Genomic DNA, 20,003 nt, shown 5'->3' on the forward strand with positions numbered 1-20,003 from the left:
GGACAGCATGTGAAGGCTGGGCTGTGCCACAAGCTAAGGAACTACCAGAAGCTCAGAGAGGCGCCTGGAACAGATCCTTCTCTGGCATCTCCAGACCCAGCGCAACCTTGCCAACCCCTTGATGTTGGACTCCTGGCCTCTAGAACAGAGATAGTAACTGTCTGTTGTTTAAGTCACCCAGTCCATGGTCATTTGTTACAGCAGTACAAGCGAGCTAATACAGGGTGTGTGTGTGTGTGTGTGTGTCTGTGTGTCTGTATGTCTGTGTGTGTGTGCGCATCCCCAGGCAGCCACATGCCACAGATGGCCAGCATCAGAGAACTTCCGAGTTAGGGCACTGGGGGGCTTCTACGTGCTCCTTTAACTCTCCGTGCCAGAGGAGGGGGTAACAGCTGTGCCCTCGAACCCAACTCCCCAACCATCAGCAGGCCTCTCCAGAGCTCCCCTGAGGCCCCTCATCACCTCCACCACACCAGCAAGAAGCAGCCTCCTCCAGCAGGTGTCTTCAGGATGCCAGTCACAGCCTCTCCCTTCCTGGCCCCTCTGAGGGACACATAAGAAGGCAGGTCTTGCACCGGGCCTGACCTGGGCTCAGTCTGACCGTTACTCCAGCCCCCCTCTCTCCCTCCCTTTCTAAGAAAACTAAACCCCTTGCAGTTCCCAGAACCCACAAAGTACACCCTCACTTCCACCTCTCCCTAAAAAAATGTCCCTGCATGTTTCTTAAATACTCCAGCTCATTGTTCAGGTACCACCCTAGATGTTTCCTCCTCCAAGAAGCCCTCCCTGACCATCTCCTCAACCCAAGACTGGGTTAGGTATGTCTCTTTTCCCACAACCCCTTGTTTCCCTCAACCTGAAACTCATCGCTGCAGGTCATGATCACCTAGTTGATTGTTAAGAATCCCCATCAGATCCTTTGCACTTGGCAGGTGGGTCTGCACCTGATGCATTCACACGGCACAAAGCTGGTGTACGAGTTGGCTCAGGCTGCCGTAACGAAGTGCCACACACAGAGCAGCTTACACAACAGACACTTACTGTCTCACAGAGGCCAGATGTCCAAGATCAAATGTCGGTTGGGTTGGTTCTTTCTGAGGCTGCTCTCCTTGGCTCACAGATGATCTGTGAATGTCGGTGTCCCCATACTTCTAAGGACACCAGTCGCATTGGATTAGGGCCCACCCTAATGACCTTATCTTAACTTAATCACCACTATAAAGACTATCTCCAAATGCAGTCACATTCTGTGGTCCTGTTTAGGACCTCAACCCATGAATTTGGAGGCGGATGCAGGTCAACCCGTAACAGCTGGTGTTATTAACTGCTTACCACAAACATGATTGAGTGAATCAACGTTGAATGATACCAAGGCCTCTCCTGTTGACTCTGGCTCTGTTCCAAGTTTTCACAGCTCTCTCTGTTTGAGGATTAAACATTCTTGCCCTGTTGATGTTACTCTTAGCCATTCAACTTGCTTTAGCCACTGAAATGCAAGAGGAAGTGGTGTGCCAGTCTCTAGAAGAAACGTCGAGAGACACTGAGCTGTCCTGCCATCTCTCCTTTCTTTCTGCCATGAGCCTGGCGTATCCTGAGCCTGGTGTGTGTCAAAACAGGGCTACTCTTGCAGTGCCTTCTCCTTCCAGAAACTTCTTCAGCACAGTTGAAGCTAAAACATGAAGGAGTTGTTTGTAAGACACTGAGATTGGAGAGTCGCAATTGGCCGCAACAATACTGCACCCAAGACTGGGGTAGAGCCCAAGGCATGGCTGGGGTCAAAGTTCAGCGTGGGGCTGGAAGATGTTGAAGCGAGATCCTCCAAGAACAAGTCCATGACCTCCACCTCAACAGCACCACTGAATTAGACAGCTGGGTAGCCTCCTTATGCCTTTGGTAAACTCATGGCATGGCTCGGGGGGTGGGGGTGGTGGAGTCATGGGAGAGGGCAGAAGCCCCCCCTCATAGTCCCTGACCTCTGTGACTCCAATGCCCCCTTTCCAGCTACACGGTCCTTCAGACACGGAAAATACCTCCAGGCTTCGGAGTCCAGACCGTGCACCTGGCCAGGTGTGCGCAGGTGCTTTCTGAGCACTGGTTTCCTTGGGCTGAGCACAGCACCAGGACGTTCCCGTCAGCTGCTGGAGCGATGGTTAAGAAGTTGGCTTTGCACTTAGTTACCAGCCAACTCTGCACCCTCGGACGTGGGATTTCTCATCTTTCTCTAGTTCAGAGAGGTGAAGTCACTTTCTCAAAACGTTACAGCTAATTTTACAGGAGCAAAGCTGATCTTAGGATCTTCCTGGAGCCGTGGCCATGATGCTCTGCAGCCCACAGAGCTGGTTGTGAGATGGCGTTGGCCAAGGCTATTGTGGTGCATGCTTCACATGGGGCTGCCTCTGTTGTTAGTGTGTGTGTGTGGGGGGGGGGAGTAATATTTAGAAGTACTAACTCTTTTCCCCCAAAGTAACATATAGCTCGTGGCCCTTCCCTAGACCTGGCCACCATCTTTTTGCCTCCAATGGGGTATTTCTACAACCTGCAAGAGAGTTACCAAAGAAACAGCTTTTTGGCTTTTGAACTTCAAAAACCTTTTTAGAGATATTTAATCTTGGCTTTTGAGCCTCAAAAATCTAAGCCCCAAAGGATTCCCCAATAAAAATCTGGCCATAGTGGGTGCCAGGGGCTGGAGAGAGGAAGGAATAGGGAGTTGTTGCTTAATGGGGACAGGGTGTTTGTTTTGCAAGATGAAAAATTCTGGAGACTGTTTACACAACCAATATACGTCACACTACTTACTGGACCATACATGTAAAACTGGTGAGGATGGTGGATTTTATATTGTGTATATTGGGCCACAGTTTTTTAAAAGTTAAATCTATTAAGTAAAAAGAAAAAAAATCCGGTCACGTATGAAGGAAAGCATTCATCAGACTGAAGCAACTTTTCCTGCAACAAGATAGGTCAATGACTCTCCAAGGTGGAGGGGAAGAGAGGGGTCAAGAGAAGCATCCCTGTATCCTATCTGCACACCCCAGTTTAGATGGCTTCAGGGTGATATGAGAAAAAGAAGGTTCTCTGGAGCCCTAGGGATCCCAGGATATAGCAAACTCTGCAGAGGCTCCCCACACCCTGCATAGTGCAGCATCCATTGGGTAGGGATGGCTGCAAAGGGGTGTGCATGCAGTTTCTCTGTACTTAGGGATAATGCAGCAGACCCTGTCAGCACCCCACGCACCCACTGACAATATCCAACAAGTCAACAGCTCCAGAAATGCCTGTGGTTCTCCAACCACTAGAGCATGCCCTGCCTACATATAAGCAGCTCTCAAGTAATGACTGATGGAAGTTGGTGAACACATACCCTAGCTCCCTTGCGCTTCAACTGCAAGGAATGTTCTATGTGGACTTCCAGGGGTCCCCAACAAGAATGAGCCCCTGTCGCCCACAGCTGTCACCTGCTCGTCAGTGCTCCCTTTACTGGCTCCTTCCTTTTCCCTTCTCCCTTCTCTCTCCCTTCTGGCTACTTCTTGGGATCACTCCCAGATTAACTCTGCACATCCAAATCTTTGTCTCAAGCTCTGCTTCTGGAGAAGCCCAACCTAAGGCAGTGACCATATAATTTATCACCCAAACCAGGACACCTTGGAAAATGAAAAGGATCGTGATTAATAACTATACCAGGGCAACAGCCAGGACTATTGCAGGTAAACCAAGAGGTACAGTCATTCCACTCAGCATTTCAGGACAAACAGCCAGATGTCTTGCATGTGCCAAGAAGGATGTGGAAGACACAGAGGAACCAAAGGCAAAGCAGAAACCATGACATCTCTGCAGGTGGCAGTGTGATAAATATCCATCAAGTACCAGCTGTCTCCCCAACACCCTAGTGCCAAACCGCCTGGAATTTAAACCTGATCTTGGGGGGGGGGGGGCGCCTGGGTGGCTCAGTTGGTTAAGCGACTGCCTTTGGCTCAGGTCATGATCCTGGAGTCCCGGGATCGAGTCCCGCATCGGGCTCCCTGCTCGGCGGGGAGTCTGCTTCTCCCTCTGATCCTCCTCCCTCTCATGCTCTCTGTCTCCCATTCTCTCTCTCAGATAAATAAATAAAATCTTAAAAAAAACAAAAAAACCTGATCTTGGGGGAAACTAAGATGAAGTCTCTACCTCTTAGCAGAATTGGAGGGTAGTTAAGTTCTAGCAGAGAAAAACAAAGGAGAGTTACATTTTTGTGATCTGGAATCTGTGAGTGTAAAATTCTTTCCTGCCTTGTGGGGGTCCCATTTCCTTCTTGGGGTCTTATCTTATATGGCAAAGCAAGATAATAAAGCTGGAAGGCGGGGATTGTGGAGGGGGCTTTTATCTGTGCCCCCATGTCCTTTCCCACCCTTTCCCGTCCAGGTCCTCCTGAATGACAGCAGTCATTCCTTTCATCATTTTATTAAAAGCTGTTGCCTTGAGCCCCACCTTCTTGAGGGGACCCAAGAGAAAATCAGTGTGTTATAAATTAACCATGGCAGGGCATCATCCCAGGAGCCCTGCCAGCTGGACACTGGCCCTCCACAGTCCATCCTGGATTCTCAGCCCGCTGGGACCTGTCACAGCCCGCCTGACCCTGCTGCCACTCATCCTGGGCTCAGAGCCTGGAGTTTCTCATCTCTCGGCCAGTGTGCCAAAGCTCAGCAGTATTCAGAATAATCCTCCTCCACATAGTTGGAGGGGAACCAGCCAACCTGGAAAGAGAAGAGGAAGGGGTCAGAACATTCCCCACTGTTCCTCAACACACCAGGCAGATGCCCTCACACCTCAGGGCCTTTACACCTGCCACACCTTCTACCCCAGAAAGTACATCCCCCAGAGGTACATGTGGCTGACAACCCCCCCGCCTTCCAGCATTCTCTATCACATGTCGCCTTATTAGTGAGACCTTCCTGACCACCCTATTTAAAATTGCAAACCCCACCCACCCCAACACTCCTTATCCCTGCTTAATTTTTCTCCATAGCACTTGTCAGCATCTTATTGAGTATATGTTACTTATTTATGGGCTTGTTGTCTGTCCCCACACCCCCACTATAACATGAGCTCCTCAAGGGCAAGGATTGCTGTCTCTTTTATTCATTAGATTCCCAAGAGTCTAGAAGAGTTCCTGGCACATGGGAGATGCTTAATAAATATTTCTTAAAAGGATGGATGGATGGATGGATGGATGGATGGATGGATGGATGAATTCATTATAGCTGAGATTTCCCAAAGGCTCCCTCAAACCCCAACTGTCCTCCACCGCACACTGAACTTACCCTTCACAATTCTTAACAAAACTGTTCACCTAAGCAATTATCTGGGCTGTTTTTTCACATGTTTCCCCCAGTTGAATGTAAGCTCCTGACCAATGTCCTTACCTTCATTCAACAAATATTTTTGAGAAACCATTACAAGGGAGGCAGTATTCTAGTGACTAGGAATTCATTCATGGATAAAATAAAGAAGACTCTCTGTCTTCGTGAGACAAAAATAAGAACCAGGTAGAAACAAATGTTTTGAGGAACCTTGCGGTCCCTCCTGACAGACAGTCCAAATGCAGGCAGACAAAAAAGCACAAAAGGCAAAAATGGTCATTTCCAGTTATATACCTCTTCATGCATTCAGTATTTATTGAGCACCTGTTATGTGCCAGTCACTGGAGACACGGCGCAGTGAACAAGATAGACAAAAACCCCTCCCTTCATGTCCCCCAAACATGCTAATCACTCTCTCACCTCAGGGCCTTTGCACATGCTGGTGCCTCTGCCTGGAATACTTTCCTCCACCCCCTCTATGACCTTCTTGCCTGGCTAACTACTCACCCCTCAGTGATCACCTTGGCCTCCCAGAAGTCCTACTGACCTGCTCCTACCCTGCCCTGTGATTCCCCATCTCAACCCTGACCATTCAATGTTGTACCTGCTTGGTTACACATCTATCATCTTCACTAGACTATGAGTTTCATGAGGGCAGTAATTGTACCACACTAATTTTTGTCTCCTCAGCACCCAGCAGAGTGCCTGGCACATAGTAGGTGCTCAGTAAATAAATGCAAGTTATATAAATGAATGAAATCTCTATCTCCTTTCCTCCCCTCTGACCAGGGAACACCCACAAGGGCCACTCCCCACCTGCTCCATTCCACAATTCCAGGCTATAACGCTATAGTCAGGTCACCCCATGCCCTTTCCCCAGGCCGCCAAGCTTTACCCCAACTCACCCGGCCATAGATCTCCCCTCGCCACCAGCCTTGTTGCCCCTTCTTGTTAAGGATCTTGATGATGTCACCCTCCTTGAGGGAGAGCTCTGATCGGTCCCGGGCGCAGAAGTCATAGCGCGCTTTGGCTGTGCCAAAATACTTGGTGCTCCCTGCTGTGTAGGGGAGAGCTGGGATGAGTAAAGGTTCTGAAGCAGACACCTGCCCACCATCTGGGGACAGCTGGGGGGAGGCAATGCTCTCAGGAGAGTAACACCAGGACAAAGCGTCCCTCAATACTTCTTCATGCAGAGTATTGGGTGCCCCGTGCTCTGAGGGGACACAACTGTTCTTTTGAAATCATCATTCTAGCCCAACCAGTATCCAAGTTTAGAAAATAATGCCATTTATGAATTTCTTTAAATGGTTTCTATATATTTATAGTGAAAGAAATGGAAGATACGGAGAAATTCATTCTAGGCTGTTAATATTAATTATCCTAAAGAGGACCAGGGTCAAAAAAGAAAGGGAATAAAAAAAAGAGATACAAGGGGGAAAGAAACAGAAAATTTTTCATAGTAAAATATTAAGCAACATTGTAGAATGGAAAATTAATTTGTAGTATTTCTCCAAGTATGCTAAGATCCATACATACACCAGGGCAAATAAGTAATGTTCAGACAGACACATTTATCCCACTGGGTGATGAGGATCCTTTGATGAGGATTGGAGTCCTGGTGTTATGTTGGTGTTGTTTTTTTCAAAAATGTAACATTTTATTTTATTTTTTTTTAAAGATTTTATTTATTTATTTGTCAGAGAGAGACAGCAAGAGAGGGAACACAAGCAGGGGGAGTGGGAAAGGGAGAAGCAGGCTTCCCGCGGAGCAGGGAGCCCGATGCAGGGCTCAATCCCAGGATACTGGGATAATGACCTGAGCCAAAGGCAGACGCTTAATGACTGAGCCACCCAGGTGCCCCCCAAAATGTAACATTTTAATAATAATTAATTTTTTAAATCTCTCTTTAAAAATTTTTTGGATATATAAGAATCCAGAAACCATACCACCCATGTGACTTTTCTGAAAAACATACTTCAGGATGCACCCTAGCAAAATGAAATTTGAATCAGAATAAGGAATTTTAAAAATAAAGGAAAATATAGAAAACAAGAAATATAGATGGAGTCTGAGTAATTCTTGATACTGTATTTGAGAAGTTAAACGCAACTGTTAAGAAAGAATCCCTAAAACATATGTTGTAATTATTTTAATTCATAGCAAACTGTATCCAACATTCCAGATAACGTCCATGAACCTACGCGGGAGAGATGCAAAGGAAAAGAGAAGAGTGCACTAAAGGTCTTGCCTTTTTGTGAGAGAATGTTATAGATACTAAATAATCCTTGATATTGATACAAAAATACAGGCTTAAAAGGTGCAGGTGAGAACCCTTCTGGTACCTAGTGTCCTCATCTTCCCAAATACAAAAGTAAGCTCTGTCCCATCTTCCACCCAAGCAAATGAACATGCAAACCACCCAAGAGCAAAGGGACAGGCTATCATGAGAAGGAGCTCCCATTGTTTACCAGACATGACCTCTGTATGCCCACTGGAATGTCCATAGCATCCCCAAACTTGCCCTCTACAATAGGAAGGAGCTGGGGCACAGGTCCCCAGCCTGAGACCTCTACCTGGGGGTTTGCTGATGGCTCTCTTCTCAGGCTCCTTGAAGGGGAACTGCAGGGTGGTGTCCAGTGACTTGAAGCAGTCCTTTAGAGAATTCTGCTGGTAAAACTCCACCAGCTCCTGGAAGGACAGGGGGGCAGATGCTATCCCTTCTGGCCTCCCTGGTGACTCCTTGACTGTTCCCCATGATGGGGAGCTCATTCCCTTCCTGGGCAACCAGGACCATTTTTTTGGGAAGAGATCACATTGCCCAAAGCCAGTTCTCTTAATAACCAAGTTACTTCATAATAAATTTACCGAATAATCAACTTGCCTGATAACCAGCTCACCAAAATTAACCCCCACTGTGGGTGTCAAGAGACTTATTTTTATAATTAATTATTATAATAATAATAAATTCTGCTTATTCAGCACCTATTATGTGCTGGTCAGTGTGCAATCACACAGCATCAAAATCTCCTAATAATCATGAAAGGTGAATACATTCATGATTCTCCCATTTTATAAATGGAGAAACCAGGTCACAGAGAGGCCAAGTTCCTCATCCAGGGTCCCACATCTGGAAAAGGGCAGATCCGGAATACAGTCCCCCGGGGGAGGGGCAGTAGAGTGTAGTAGCTAAGACAAGACAAAATGTCTCATGGTTTAGCGTTCTAGACTCCAAAAATGCCAGTATCATGAAAGACCAAAAGAAAAAAAAGATTTTAAAAAGGCTGGCAATCTATTACAAATGAAAAGAGACTAAGGAGATAAAAACTAAATGCAATGTGTGATCCTTGATTATATCCTACAAGAAAAAAGAGCTATAAAAGGTATACTTTTGGGGGCAATCAGGAGTTTGGAAAATAGACTGTATATTACGTAATAATTTTGCATCAATGCTCAATTTCCTGAACGTAATAATGATACTGTAGTGAGGTACAAGAATGTCTTGGCTCTTTGGATATTCATGCTAAAGTATTTGTGGGTGAACGGTCTAGATGCCTGCAACTTATTCTTACATAGGGCAAAATAAATGTGTGTTAGGGGGGGAGGGATTGACAGGGCACAAAAGAAGCAGAAAAGTAACAATTAGTAAGTGATAGATTCACAGATGTTCATTTCACTATTCCAGTAACTTTTTGGAAATTTTTCAGAAATAAAAAAATGAGGGGAAAATTTTTCAGAATCAAGTTTGGTGGACAAAAAAATTGTGGAATAAATTAACAGTCCCTAACCTTTCAGGGAGTCAAGGATCTGTTTGAGAATCAAGGGAAATCTGAGACACTCACCTCCTAATACATGCAGCTATGTGCAAAATTCTGTATCTTTTTCCAGAGGACTCAAAGCTCCTCAAGGATCCAAGGACCACAGGTAAAATCCATGTGCCTTAGACCAATGGGATTTAAAATGTCTAAAAGTTTTTCCAAAACTACAGGGCACCAAACAGAAGCAGAAACACTTGAAAGGCGTTTGAATTCGCAGTGAAAAGACCATTGAACAGATGAGGCAAAGCTAAGCCTTGCTGTCTGACAGAAACAGCTCTGCTCTTCTGTGATACTAAAAAAGGACAGAACATCAGTTTCATCTGTGTGTGAAATAGAACCTCCCACAGTGAGTCGAGGGGATTCACTGGAGTCCTATCCAGAGCATGTCTGGCACTCAGTAAGTGCTTAGTAAATGCTCACTGCTGCTATTCATCATCATCATCACCATCAGCAGCAGCAGCAGCAGCAGCCATTAGGGGAATGAGTTTAAAGCCCTTTGCTCCATAGTGCTCTTGGAGGGACTGCTCTGGGTGTGGGAAAGGGGGTGTCCCAAGATGGAGCTTCAGGGAGGGCTAGATTCTCCTAGATTCTGGGAGGCTGGGGTTGAGGTAGATTGGCCCTTACCGTAAGGCCCCGGAAAGCCTTCTTCTCTGTAATCCGGTACAGTCCTTCCGCTGTCATGATTTTAATATGCTTGACCTCAACATTATACCTGGAAGAAGTGAGAGAGGGGCCCAGATGGTCACAGAGCCCTGAGGCTGGGGACCCAAGCTTGTCCCCTGCCAAGTCTCAGCCCCCGGGCTACACAACCCCACACCCTGATTCAGAGGGTTGTTGAGAAGTCACAAAGGTCTTGCAAAGAAAGCCATGGTCTAGAATAGAGAGGATGAGATCTGTGCTTCCCCCAAGATGGAGGACCTAGGATTTACAGGATGGGAAAAGGGACCCATTTCCACTAACATGGTGGGCCACAGACTAGTAAGGACATGGAAGAGATATTCACTTCTGTCAACATGGAAAACTAGATAACTGGCGCCCCCCCCCAAAAAAAATCTGACTACAGAAAACAAGAAAGGATGAGAACAAAAAATGCTGAGCTCTCAAAAAAGTAAAGGGAAATCCCCAGAGGCCAAAATTGAGGTTGAAACTAAAACTGAGCTCACTGAGTGAACCCTACGGGGTTTGCTGATCTTGCTAACCAAGTAGCTTATGCCTTGATGATCCCATAGAAACATGGGATGAGCTACTGGGCCCATGGAGGTGGAGGGTTAGCACTGAGACCCACCCACACCCCATAAGCCTGGACTATCAAATGCTACATCCTCTAGAAAAACCACCCGTCACACAGGGGACCATAAGAAAGCGTTATCTGTCTCAGACCCCAAACGGAAAAGTCACCCTTGAGAATTCAGAACCTCACGCCTGCCCTCATGTAGGTTTGGGGTTTGAACTTAAACCACCTGCACAGTCTGGGGAAACTAAGGAATTAACCTAAAATGTTCAACTTGGAAAAAAAAAAAACCCATTGGTAATCAACAGAAGCAAATGCAAAATCTCTGGAGACCCAAGCAGCACAAGATCCCCAGCGGGAAAGCCCCACTGGACATCACAAGACAAAATTATAAAACCGACCAGGAAACGAGTCACCGTGAGTGAGAAGCTGCACACAACAGACAGGCATGAGCAAAGAGGTCCGCGAGCGTGGGTCCACGTGGGATTTCTGCCTCTTGCTAGGATGTGCTAAATGCCTTTTGGAGCCTGCCTGGGAAGCATATCTCTTTCTTGTGGGCTGTCCGTCAAGTAAAAGGAGTGAGATGGCTTTTGTAACTGTACATTCCCTTCCTCCCAGGCTCCTGCTGCGCCCAGGTCACAGGGGGTCAGGGACGGAGGAGTTACTTAATGCTGATGGCAAATTCTGCTGTGTCCTTCACCCTCTGCCGCACCAAGAACGTCCCATCCGAGCGGTTGTTGAGGATACTTTCTGCCCCCGCACGCTCCATGGGGCCGGCGTACCTGTCAAGATACACCAAGGAGAGAGGTCCACACCACCCCCATGCCTGTGATTTTTAAGTTGGTGACAGTCCCAGGGCAGGCTGCTGCTCCAAGATGGGCTACTTTGGCATGAAGACCATTTTGAGTTAAAAAGCGATCAAAACCCGGGACGCCTGGGTGGCTCCGTCGGTGAAGCGTCTGCCTTAGGCTCAGGTCACAAGTCCCGCATGGGGCTCCTTGCTCAGCGGGGAGCCTGCTTCTCCCTCTCCCTCTGCCTGCAGGTCCCCCTGCTCATGCTCTCTCTTTCTCTCTCTACATCTCTGACAAATAAATAAAATCTAAAAAATAAGAAAAAAGCAACCAAAACCCAGCAGATTCAGGAAAAACTCTACCTCCCCCACAGCTGCCTAAACAGAATGCTGACAGAGGACCTGCTCTGGGAAGATAGCAACCATCACCCTAGATACCTACATTAGGCTATGAACGAGGTGCGGTGGGCTGGGAGGAACTTAGCGAGGCCCATTTGATCAAATCCTCTGTGCCCCACAGTTTCCCAGGGGCCCAGCAAACATTTGTGTACCAGACATTTCCTCCTCTTCATCTTCCTGTGAAGTGCATTCCTTCCCTTTGACATCCCACACCCTTGCCCCCTTCTCCTTAATTTGGAATGACATATATGCCTCCTTTTGCCTGACCGTCTTGGGATTTCCATTTCTCTGTGGATTCCCTGTACATACAAAATTAAATTTGATTTTTCTCCTATTAATCTGTCTCGTGGCAATTTGAGTTTTAGTCCTGCTAGAAGGACCTTGAAGGAGACAGGAATTCTTGAGCCCTGACATGGCCTTTTATAATAAACTCGTAATCTAAAGAAATGGTTTTCCTGAGTTCTAGGAGTTTGTGCTACTGCATTATCCAAACCAGGGCGGTGGTTGTGGGAGCCTACAATTTACAGCAGGTCGGTCAGAAGTCCTGGAGGGCTGGACTTGAGATTAGCACCTGAGGTGTGGGCAGTCTGATGTGAACCAACTCTTAACCTGTGGGGTCTGATGCCATCTCCAGGTGGGTAGTGTCAGAAATGAACTCAATTATAGGACACCCAGCTGAGAGGGAAGAATTACAGAATTGTTTGGGTGTGGGGAAAAAACCCACAATTTTGGTCAAGAGTGTGAGTGTAAAAAAGCACGTTTTTTTCCCCTTTAATCTGGAATTTGACGTTGCTTGGATGGGCATTTACTGAGTCCCCACAGTTCGCCCGTCTCCATGGTCACCAGGACAGAAACTGGGTGAGGAGAGTGAGACACCAGCCCCAGGTACAAACTGTGAAGAGGGAACAAAACACTCCACCATCAAGATAAGTGATAGCAAATGAAGTAAGGAGTATTTTAATGCAATACTTTTAAAAACCAAAACGACTGCCAAAGAGCCATAAAAGAAGCGAGGCGCCCACAGGCACTGCCCCGTGGACGGACCCAGAGCCCACGACACTCAGAGAGGGAACCAGACACAGAAGGCCACACTGTGTATGGTTCCATGTGCGTGAATTGTCCACAACAGACTCATCCACGGACGAGAAGGGGTTAGAGGTGGGTGCCAGGGGCTGAGGGGGCTGGGGGTGACCGCTAATGGGGGCGGGCTTTCCTTTGGGGGGATGGAATGTTCTGGAGTTTATACTGGTGATGGCCACGCAACCTTGAGAATGTACTAAATGCCACTGGATATAAATATATTTATGCTGGACATAAATATGTAACATAAATAATATATATTAACTATAGAAAATCACAATTATGGATGATATAAATACAAACATGAATGTATTATGCTATAAATGTAAATACATAACATATATATGCTAATTATTGATCATATGTAATGATAGACGATATATAAAGGTGAACATGAATGTATTTATGCTACAAATGTAAATATGTAACATAAATAACATATTTTAATTTGAGGTAAAATATAACTATGATATATACATGTAAACATGTAATAGAAATACAGGTATGAATATAAATGCCACTTTAAACAGTTAATTGTATGTTATGTGGATTTCAACTCAGTTTTTAAAAATTAATGCAAAAAAAATCCAAGGTGAACAAAACGTCAAGGCTTTAAATAAAGGCAAGACCTGACTCCGTACTTGGGGGCTCACCACATCACCTCTTTCTACCCCCAGCCCTGTCAGATCCTGTCTTTATTTACAGTTTTGATGTTTTGCTTATCATGGATTTTGCCTTGCTTTTCTTTTTAATTAAGTAAGTTCTATGCCCAACGAGGGATTTAAACCCCCCCACCGCAAGATCAAGAGTTGCATGCTTCCCAACTGAGCCAGCGGGGCGCCCCCGTTTGCCTCGTTTTTGATTATTTTAACTGCTGCCTTGAAATAGCATGGACTTTGATCCCTGGGGTTTTGGCGCCCCCTTAAATCTTGCACCCGAAATGAGTCACCCAGTTCCAGGCGTGATGACCCCATCCCCGCAGGGGAGGGTGGAGATGGGGTCTGAAACCTGGCTCTGTGACCTCAGGAACTGATTTTGCCACTCAGAGCCCCGATTTCCTCTTCTGCAAAGAGGAAGTTAAAACTGCCCCCCAGACATACAGAGCGACGTTTCTGACCACTGGCAGTAATGCAGCTGATGCCCCTCGGCCGCTCAGGAAATGCGAGCGTTATTATGCCCCTTGTGTTACTTTGACTCTCGAGGGGCAGCAAGGTCTGGCTCTGGAGTCTGGAGTCGGGGCAGATGGGTTCCATCCTGTCTCCATCACTTCCTCACTGCGTGACACTGAACAAATCACTTCCCCCCTCTAAGCCTTGGTTTCCTCCTTCTTTTGCCGAAAGGGAGGAAGAAAAGCAAAGGGTTTTTACAAGAATTCGAAGTGCTCGTTAAAGTGCTGACACAACACTCATTAAAAACAATCCCACGTGATATCATCTAAGATGCTGGCGACTGTAAAAGGCACTGTTCTTTCACGGGCCATTATGAAATGAAAACTCCTACCCATAAAATTAGGCAGAAGACTGATCTTCCATTGATTGTAAGAGCCATTCCAATGTCAGAGATGTTAAAACATGAAAAAAAATGTGCATTTTAGAATTGATGAAATGTAGTCCTAATAAGATGGACACAATAATAACAGGTCTAATCTAATCACAGATAATAAAGGGCTTACTGTGTGCCAGGCACAGGACTAAGAACTTTACAGGTAACAGCTCATTAACGCCTTATAAAAAACCCTATAAATGGGTTTTTAAAAAATCCCAAAATAGTTGTTGGTATTAATCTATTTTCCAGAAAGGAAAGCTGAAGCCCAGAGAGGTTGAGTTACCGGCACAAGGTCACACAGCTGGGAAATGTGGGACTCAGCATTTGAACCCAGGTCATTGGGCTCCAGAAGCAACACTGTAAACCTCTACCCTTCACTGTTCTACCTGCAATAGGTGTTCAAAAGCAGGAGGGAGGGGCTGCCATTACCATCCCCACCATCATTTTCCTTCCAGGGAGACCCTAATCTCCCAAAATCAGGGACTCTCTTTCGCTTGCTCGCTCTTCAGCAGCCCCGGGTACAGGGCTCAATCCAGCAGTCAATACCCAGAGTTTAAAAAATAAATAAGCAGTTAGTTTGGAGGCCCCTCCACGCCCAACCTGGGAACCCACCCCAGAGGGCCTCAAGCTGAAAATAAGAAAGGTAGTTCTACTCACCAGAGATGAACGGACAGGTCCTGAGGGGGACCCTGGGGACACAGACAGAGACTGGGACTTAGGATCAAGAACCCAGGTTGGCAGGGCACTCCATTCATTTGTTATCATCTACTATCATTCATTCCACCATCATTTACTGAGCGCCAGGCACCGTGCTGTTCACCAAGAGACCTGTCCACTTCCAACAGGGGCTGTCCAGGCATCTGTTTTAGCATGACCCTCAAGCCAAGAATGGATTTTATGTTTTAAATAGTTGACAAAAATTAAAGGAAGAATAATATTGCCCGGCATGTGAAGATGGGATGAAATTCACATGCCAAGGTCCACAAATCAAGTTTTTATTGGAACATAGTCATGCCCTCTCGTTTACACACTGAGGCTGCTTTTGCACTTCTCTGGCAGAGGTAAGAGGTCACAAAGAGAGCCTCTGACCTGCAAAGATGAAAATCTGTATTATATATTTACAGAAAGCCCAACCCCTGGTCTGAATAAATGCAAAGGTGCTCGCTTCCACCACATTAGGATGGTTACTGTAAAAATAAGCAAAACAAAACAAAAAACCAAAAAACAGAAGATAGCAAGTGTTGGCAAGGTTATAGGGAGATTGGAAATCTTATAGCAGAAATGTAAAATGATACAGCTGCTAAGGAAAACAGATGACAGTTTCTCAACAACTAAAAATAGAATTACCATATGACCCAGTGACTCCTCTTCTGGGTATCTACACAAGGGAATTAAAAATAGGAATTCAAAGAGATAGTTATACATCCATGTTCATAGCAACATTATCTATGATAGCCAAAAGGTGTGTGCCCATCAAGAGATGAACAGGTAAACAAAGTGTGGTATGTCCACACAAAGGAATATTATTCAGCCTTGAAGAAGAAGGCCATTCTGACACCTGCTACAACATGGATGAACCCTGAAAACATTAGGCTCAGTGCAAAAGCCATTCTCAAAAGGACCAACACAATTTACCTGAGGTCCCTAGAGGAGTCAAAGTCATAGAGACAGAAAGTAGATGGTGGGAGCCAGGGGCTGGGGAAAAGGGAGGGGCGTTACTCTTTCATGGGGACAGAGTCTCAGCTTTGCAAGATGAAAAGAGTTCTGGCAAAGGATGGTGGGAACGGTTGTACAACAGTGTGAATGTACCTAATGCCACCAAGCTGTACACTCAAAAATGGTTAAAATGGTAAATTTTATGTTATGTGTGTTTTACCATAATTTAAAAATACTAACAATAAAAAGAATGAGGAATAATCTATCAAGTTCCAAAACATCACCCCAAAAGAAAACCCATACACATCACCCATTAAACATCAGTCCCTAGTGCCCCCCCAACTCCAAAATCTGGGAACCACCAATTTGCTTTCTCTCCCTGTGGATTTACCTATTTTAGATGTTTCACGTAAATGAAATGATTGCAAAATGTACCACTGAAGTGTGTACTTTAAAATGGTTTATGTTTTTTCAAATTTCACCTCAATTTTTTAAAGGGAAAAAAGAATAAAATGGTCTATGTACAGTGCCATGGAAAGATCCCAAGATATATTAAGGGGTGGGGGCAGGGGGGAAGCCTGCATAACAGTGAATATCAAATCTTTTGAATCTATCATGGGGGAAATGAGAATCCGTATTTGTATCTACTTGTATGTGCACTAAGAATCTCCAGAGAGGCACATAGAAAACAAAGTAGTTTCTTGCAAGGTAGGTGGTTCCAGGAGCATGGAATCCTTGAGTTGAAAGGAGAATTGTCATTTTTTTCTATTTTTTCTCAGAGCCTTCATTGTATTGGGAGAGGAGGAGGCTAGGATGGGTGTAGCTTTAAGAAGGCAGTACATTTGGAAGCAGAAACTAGAGAGATGTCCAGATCTTGGCTTCTGAATGCCATGTCCCCCTGAAAGGACCAGGGCTCCTTGGGAAAAGGGTTGATTCCAAGACTGGGGCGTGGGAAGTACAAGGTAAGTCTGGTATTACGCCAGAAAATAAGGAAGACCTCAGAGAATAATAGGGACACATCAAAAGAACAGATGAGCCAGGCTGATAGGGCTCCCACTGGCCAAAGCTGGGACAATTTTAAAGCAAGAATCCACGGGCATTTCCTGAGATACATGCATGCATACATACCTGACCGATTGGCAGATAGACAGATACCCAGCTACGCAGATACATAGATGCTTGATACATAGATTGATATATAAATGATTAATGGATACACAAAGACGCAGATAGATACACAGATGATCATTAGATACATAGATGACTAATTGCTAGGTAGGTTAATTAATTGATTGATTAGGAGACAGCTAGTCCTTACAGTAGAACATCTGCGAATAAACTTGGACAGAACCATGAAGTTGGAAATGTATAATGTAACTCCACAGTGGAGAAACCTGGAAGACCCCAGGCCAAAAAAGAAAAAAATCTCTAAAAGATAATTTTGGGGGAAACTCTCAAAATTTAAATACGGACTATAAATTAAATCACAGTATAATGTCAATGTCAAGTGTCAAATTCATGGTTGTTAAAATCATGCTATGGTTATTTAAGAAAAGGTTCTTATTCTTAGAATGTATTTAGGGGTGAAGGGAAAATATGTCTGTAAACTTTTAAATGTCTCAAGAAAAAAATAATATGAATTTTTAAAATAAAATGTGCAGAGAAAGAGCAAATGAGAGAGCAAATAGGACAAAATGATCTGGGGAAAGGCTATTTGGAGTTCTTTGCATTATTCTAGCAACCTTTCTGGAAGTCTGAAATGATACAAAATTAAAGCAACAGAACAGGAGAGAATTTCCCTCTGCAGGTTCCTATTTGGGCTGTGAAGCAGGCAGAGGGGCATCTACCGTGAGGGAGGGAGGTCTGGGGAGAGTGGGAAAAATCTGAGGTCATCAGAGAACAAGGTGGTCAGGTGACAGAGGCGGGCAAAGTGTGGGCAGGTGTGTCCACAGGAGCTGGGCCAGGAGACGTGAGTGGCCACCCCCCAGATGGGACAACATTCGCTGTCTCTGAAGGAAGCAGGGACTGGCCAGCCTTCTGGGCCCCTGCTCCTTCTCCTTTACGAGGGAGAGGACCTTCATACAAGAAGAATCAAGGGGGAAAGGACTGGTCATCATTCTCTGTGTGGCCCCCACTCTGGGCTCAGTAGGCAAACTAGGCAGAACACAGATTTCGGGAATGACCTGCCATGATGGGCAGCCCCTCCCTATCTCAGGAGTATCACCCCAAGGCTTCCTACCCCCGCAGGACCTTCTCTGGACCCCCTTGCCCTCACTACATCCAGATTTGAGGCACTCACATGCACGTAGGGCTTGACTCTGTTACAGGGAAACCAGCCAACTTCATTGGTAGCCGTATTCCTGCCCTAAAAAGCCAGGAGGCAAAGACATGGACAGAGAGGTTATAGGCATTCATGCGTGTGTGTGTGTGCGCGCGCGCACGCACGCATGCACACTGAACTTTATACCCAGTGGCCACTCTGTCTGTCCATCTATCTCTCTGCACCTGCATGACCCATGGAGTGCCAGCTACTATCAACTTCCTGGGAAGACAGCCAGCTCAGAAGGGCCAGGCCAGCCCTAGAAATCCCCATGTTTACCATCCTCCCCAGATGCCTCCTCCAGACCAGCCTCCCCTGCCAGAGTCACTTCCCGGGACTGCCTACACCCATGACCCCACACTCAGGTCCTTCTCCATCACTCCCATAGCCCAGCCTATACCTCCCACCAGTTCTGTTCGGCCTCAGCCTTGGTGAGCTCCACGATGTCTCCAGGGTTGAGCCGTAGAAAAGGTCCAAAGGCTCCAGGGGGTGGAGGAAGCCCATAGTATTCCTGACACACCTCCATCTTGGGCAGGCCTAGAGGGAGAGAAGGTGGTGGCTCGGTGTGATTGGTGGTCAGAGATGTTCACACCTGAGTCTCACTGCCCACCAGGAAGGCAAAAATTAGGGACTGACAGCACCAAGTGGTGGTGAGGATATGGAGCATGTAGAACTCTCCTACATTGCTGGTGGGAGTCCACGTGGGAAAACTGTCTGGCAGTATCTCCCAAAGCTAAATAGGTATCTACCTTGTGTCCCGACAATTGCACTCAGGTGTATGTGACCAAGAGAAACGAATGCTCGTGTCCACCAAAAGTCCTAGACAAACTTTGTTCACAAAAGCCCAAAACTGGCAACAACCCAATGTTCTAAATAAAATGGATATACCGAGTGCGATAGAATCATACAATGGAATACTATGCAGCAATGAACAAACTGTGAGTCTCGCCAACATCATGCTGCTTAAAGAAGCCAGATGCGGGAAGAGGACACACCACATGATTTCATTTTTGTGCAGTTCAAAGAAAGGCAAAACTCATCTATGGTGACAGAGGTCTAAGAGCAAGCAGTCCCCTCTGAGAGCCAGGTGGGTACTGACCAGCAGCACTGTCCAGGAAAACTTTCTGTGTGGTGGAGATGGTCAACAGTCTGTGCTGTCTGGTAGGGCGGTCATTAGCCAGAGGTGGTTATTGAGCACATGCACTGTGACTAGGGTGGCTGAATACAGGAGTTTCAAGTTATTTAAACTAGTTTTAATTTTGTATTGGACTGTGTAGTTCTAGAATTCAGTTCAATGTTCTATACCTTGATCTGCATGGCAATGACTGGGATAGAAATTCATGGAGCCATGGAGTTAAGATGTGTTCACATTATACATCTTACAGTATGTATTTTCTTTTTTTTTTTTTTTAAAGATTTTATTTATTTATTTGACAGAGAGAGACATAGCGAGAGCAGGAACACAAGCAGGGGGAGCGGGAGAGGGAGAAGCTGGCTTCCCGCAGAGCAGGGAGCCTGATGAGGGGCTCGATCCCAGGACCCTGGGATCATGACCTGAGCCGAAGGCAGACGCTTAACGACTGAGCCACCCAGGCGCCCCTACAGTATGTATTTTCTATCTTAATAAAAAGTATATATATAATGGGTATGTATAAATGTGCATATTAACAATATATATGATATGCATAAATATGAACATATATATAATAGATACACATACACTTATATGTATTTCCCCCTATTGAGGACATTTGGGTCACTTCTAGTTTTTAACAAATAAAGTTGGGGCGCCTGGGTGGCTCAGTCGGTTAAGGGTCTGCCTTTGGCTCAG

At 45.8% G+C, this 20,003-nt stretch overlaps 1 protein-coding gene across 7 annotated transcripts in view; it reads right to left on the bottom strand.

The window, feature by feature from the left end:
* Nucleotides 1-4,429: 4,429 nt before the first annotated feature.
* VAV1 (vav guanine nucleotide exchange factor 1) overlaps nucleotides 4,430-20,003 on the bottom strand; it is a 49,363-nt gene continuing 33,789 nt past the window's right edge. For 4 of the 7 annotated variants that reach the window (XM_044918344.1, XM_044918335.1, XM_021705582.1 and 1 more), the window contains 8 exons: nucleotides 18,573-18,709; nucleotides 18,152-18,217; nucleotides 14,854-14,885; nucleotides 11,048-11,164; nucleotides 9,776-9,863; nucleotides 7,910-8,024; nucleotides 6,242-6,393; nucleotides 4,430-4,730 (listed from right to left, as the gene is read on the bottom strand). In XM_044918344.1, coding sequence (XP_044774279.1) covers nucleotides 4,677-4,730; nucleotides 6,242-6,393; nucleotides 7,910-8,024; nucleotides 9,776-9,863; nucleotides 11,048-11,164; nucleotides 14,854-14,885; nucleotides 18,152-18,217; nucleotides 18,573-18,709 — 761 coding nt within the window. In that variant the 3' untranslated portion in view covers nucleotides 4,430-4,676. The remainder of the gene's footprint in view (nucleotides 4,731-6,241; nucleotides 6,394-7,909; nucleotides 8,025-9,775; nucleotides 9,864-11,047; nucleotides 11,165-14,853; nucleotides 14,886-18,151; nucleotides 18,218-18,572; nucleotides 18,710-20,003) is intronic. The other 3 variants (XM_044918327.1, XM_021705581.1, XM_044918339.1) reach the window with 3 other exon arrangements.

This window comes from Neomonachus schauinslandi, chromosome 1, assembly GCF_002201575.2.
Source record: "Neomonachus schauinslandi chromosome 1, ASM220157v2, whole genome shotgun sequence".
Taxonomy (NCBI): Eukaryota; Metazoa; Chordata; class Mammalia; order Carnivora; family Phocidae; genus Neomonachus; species Neomonachus schauinslandi.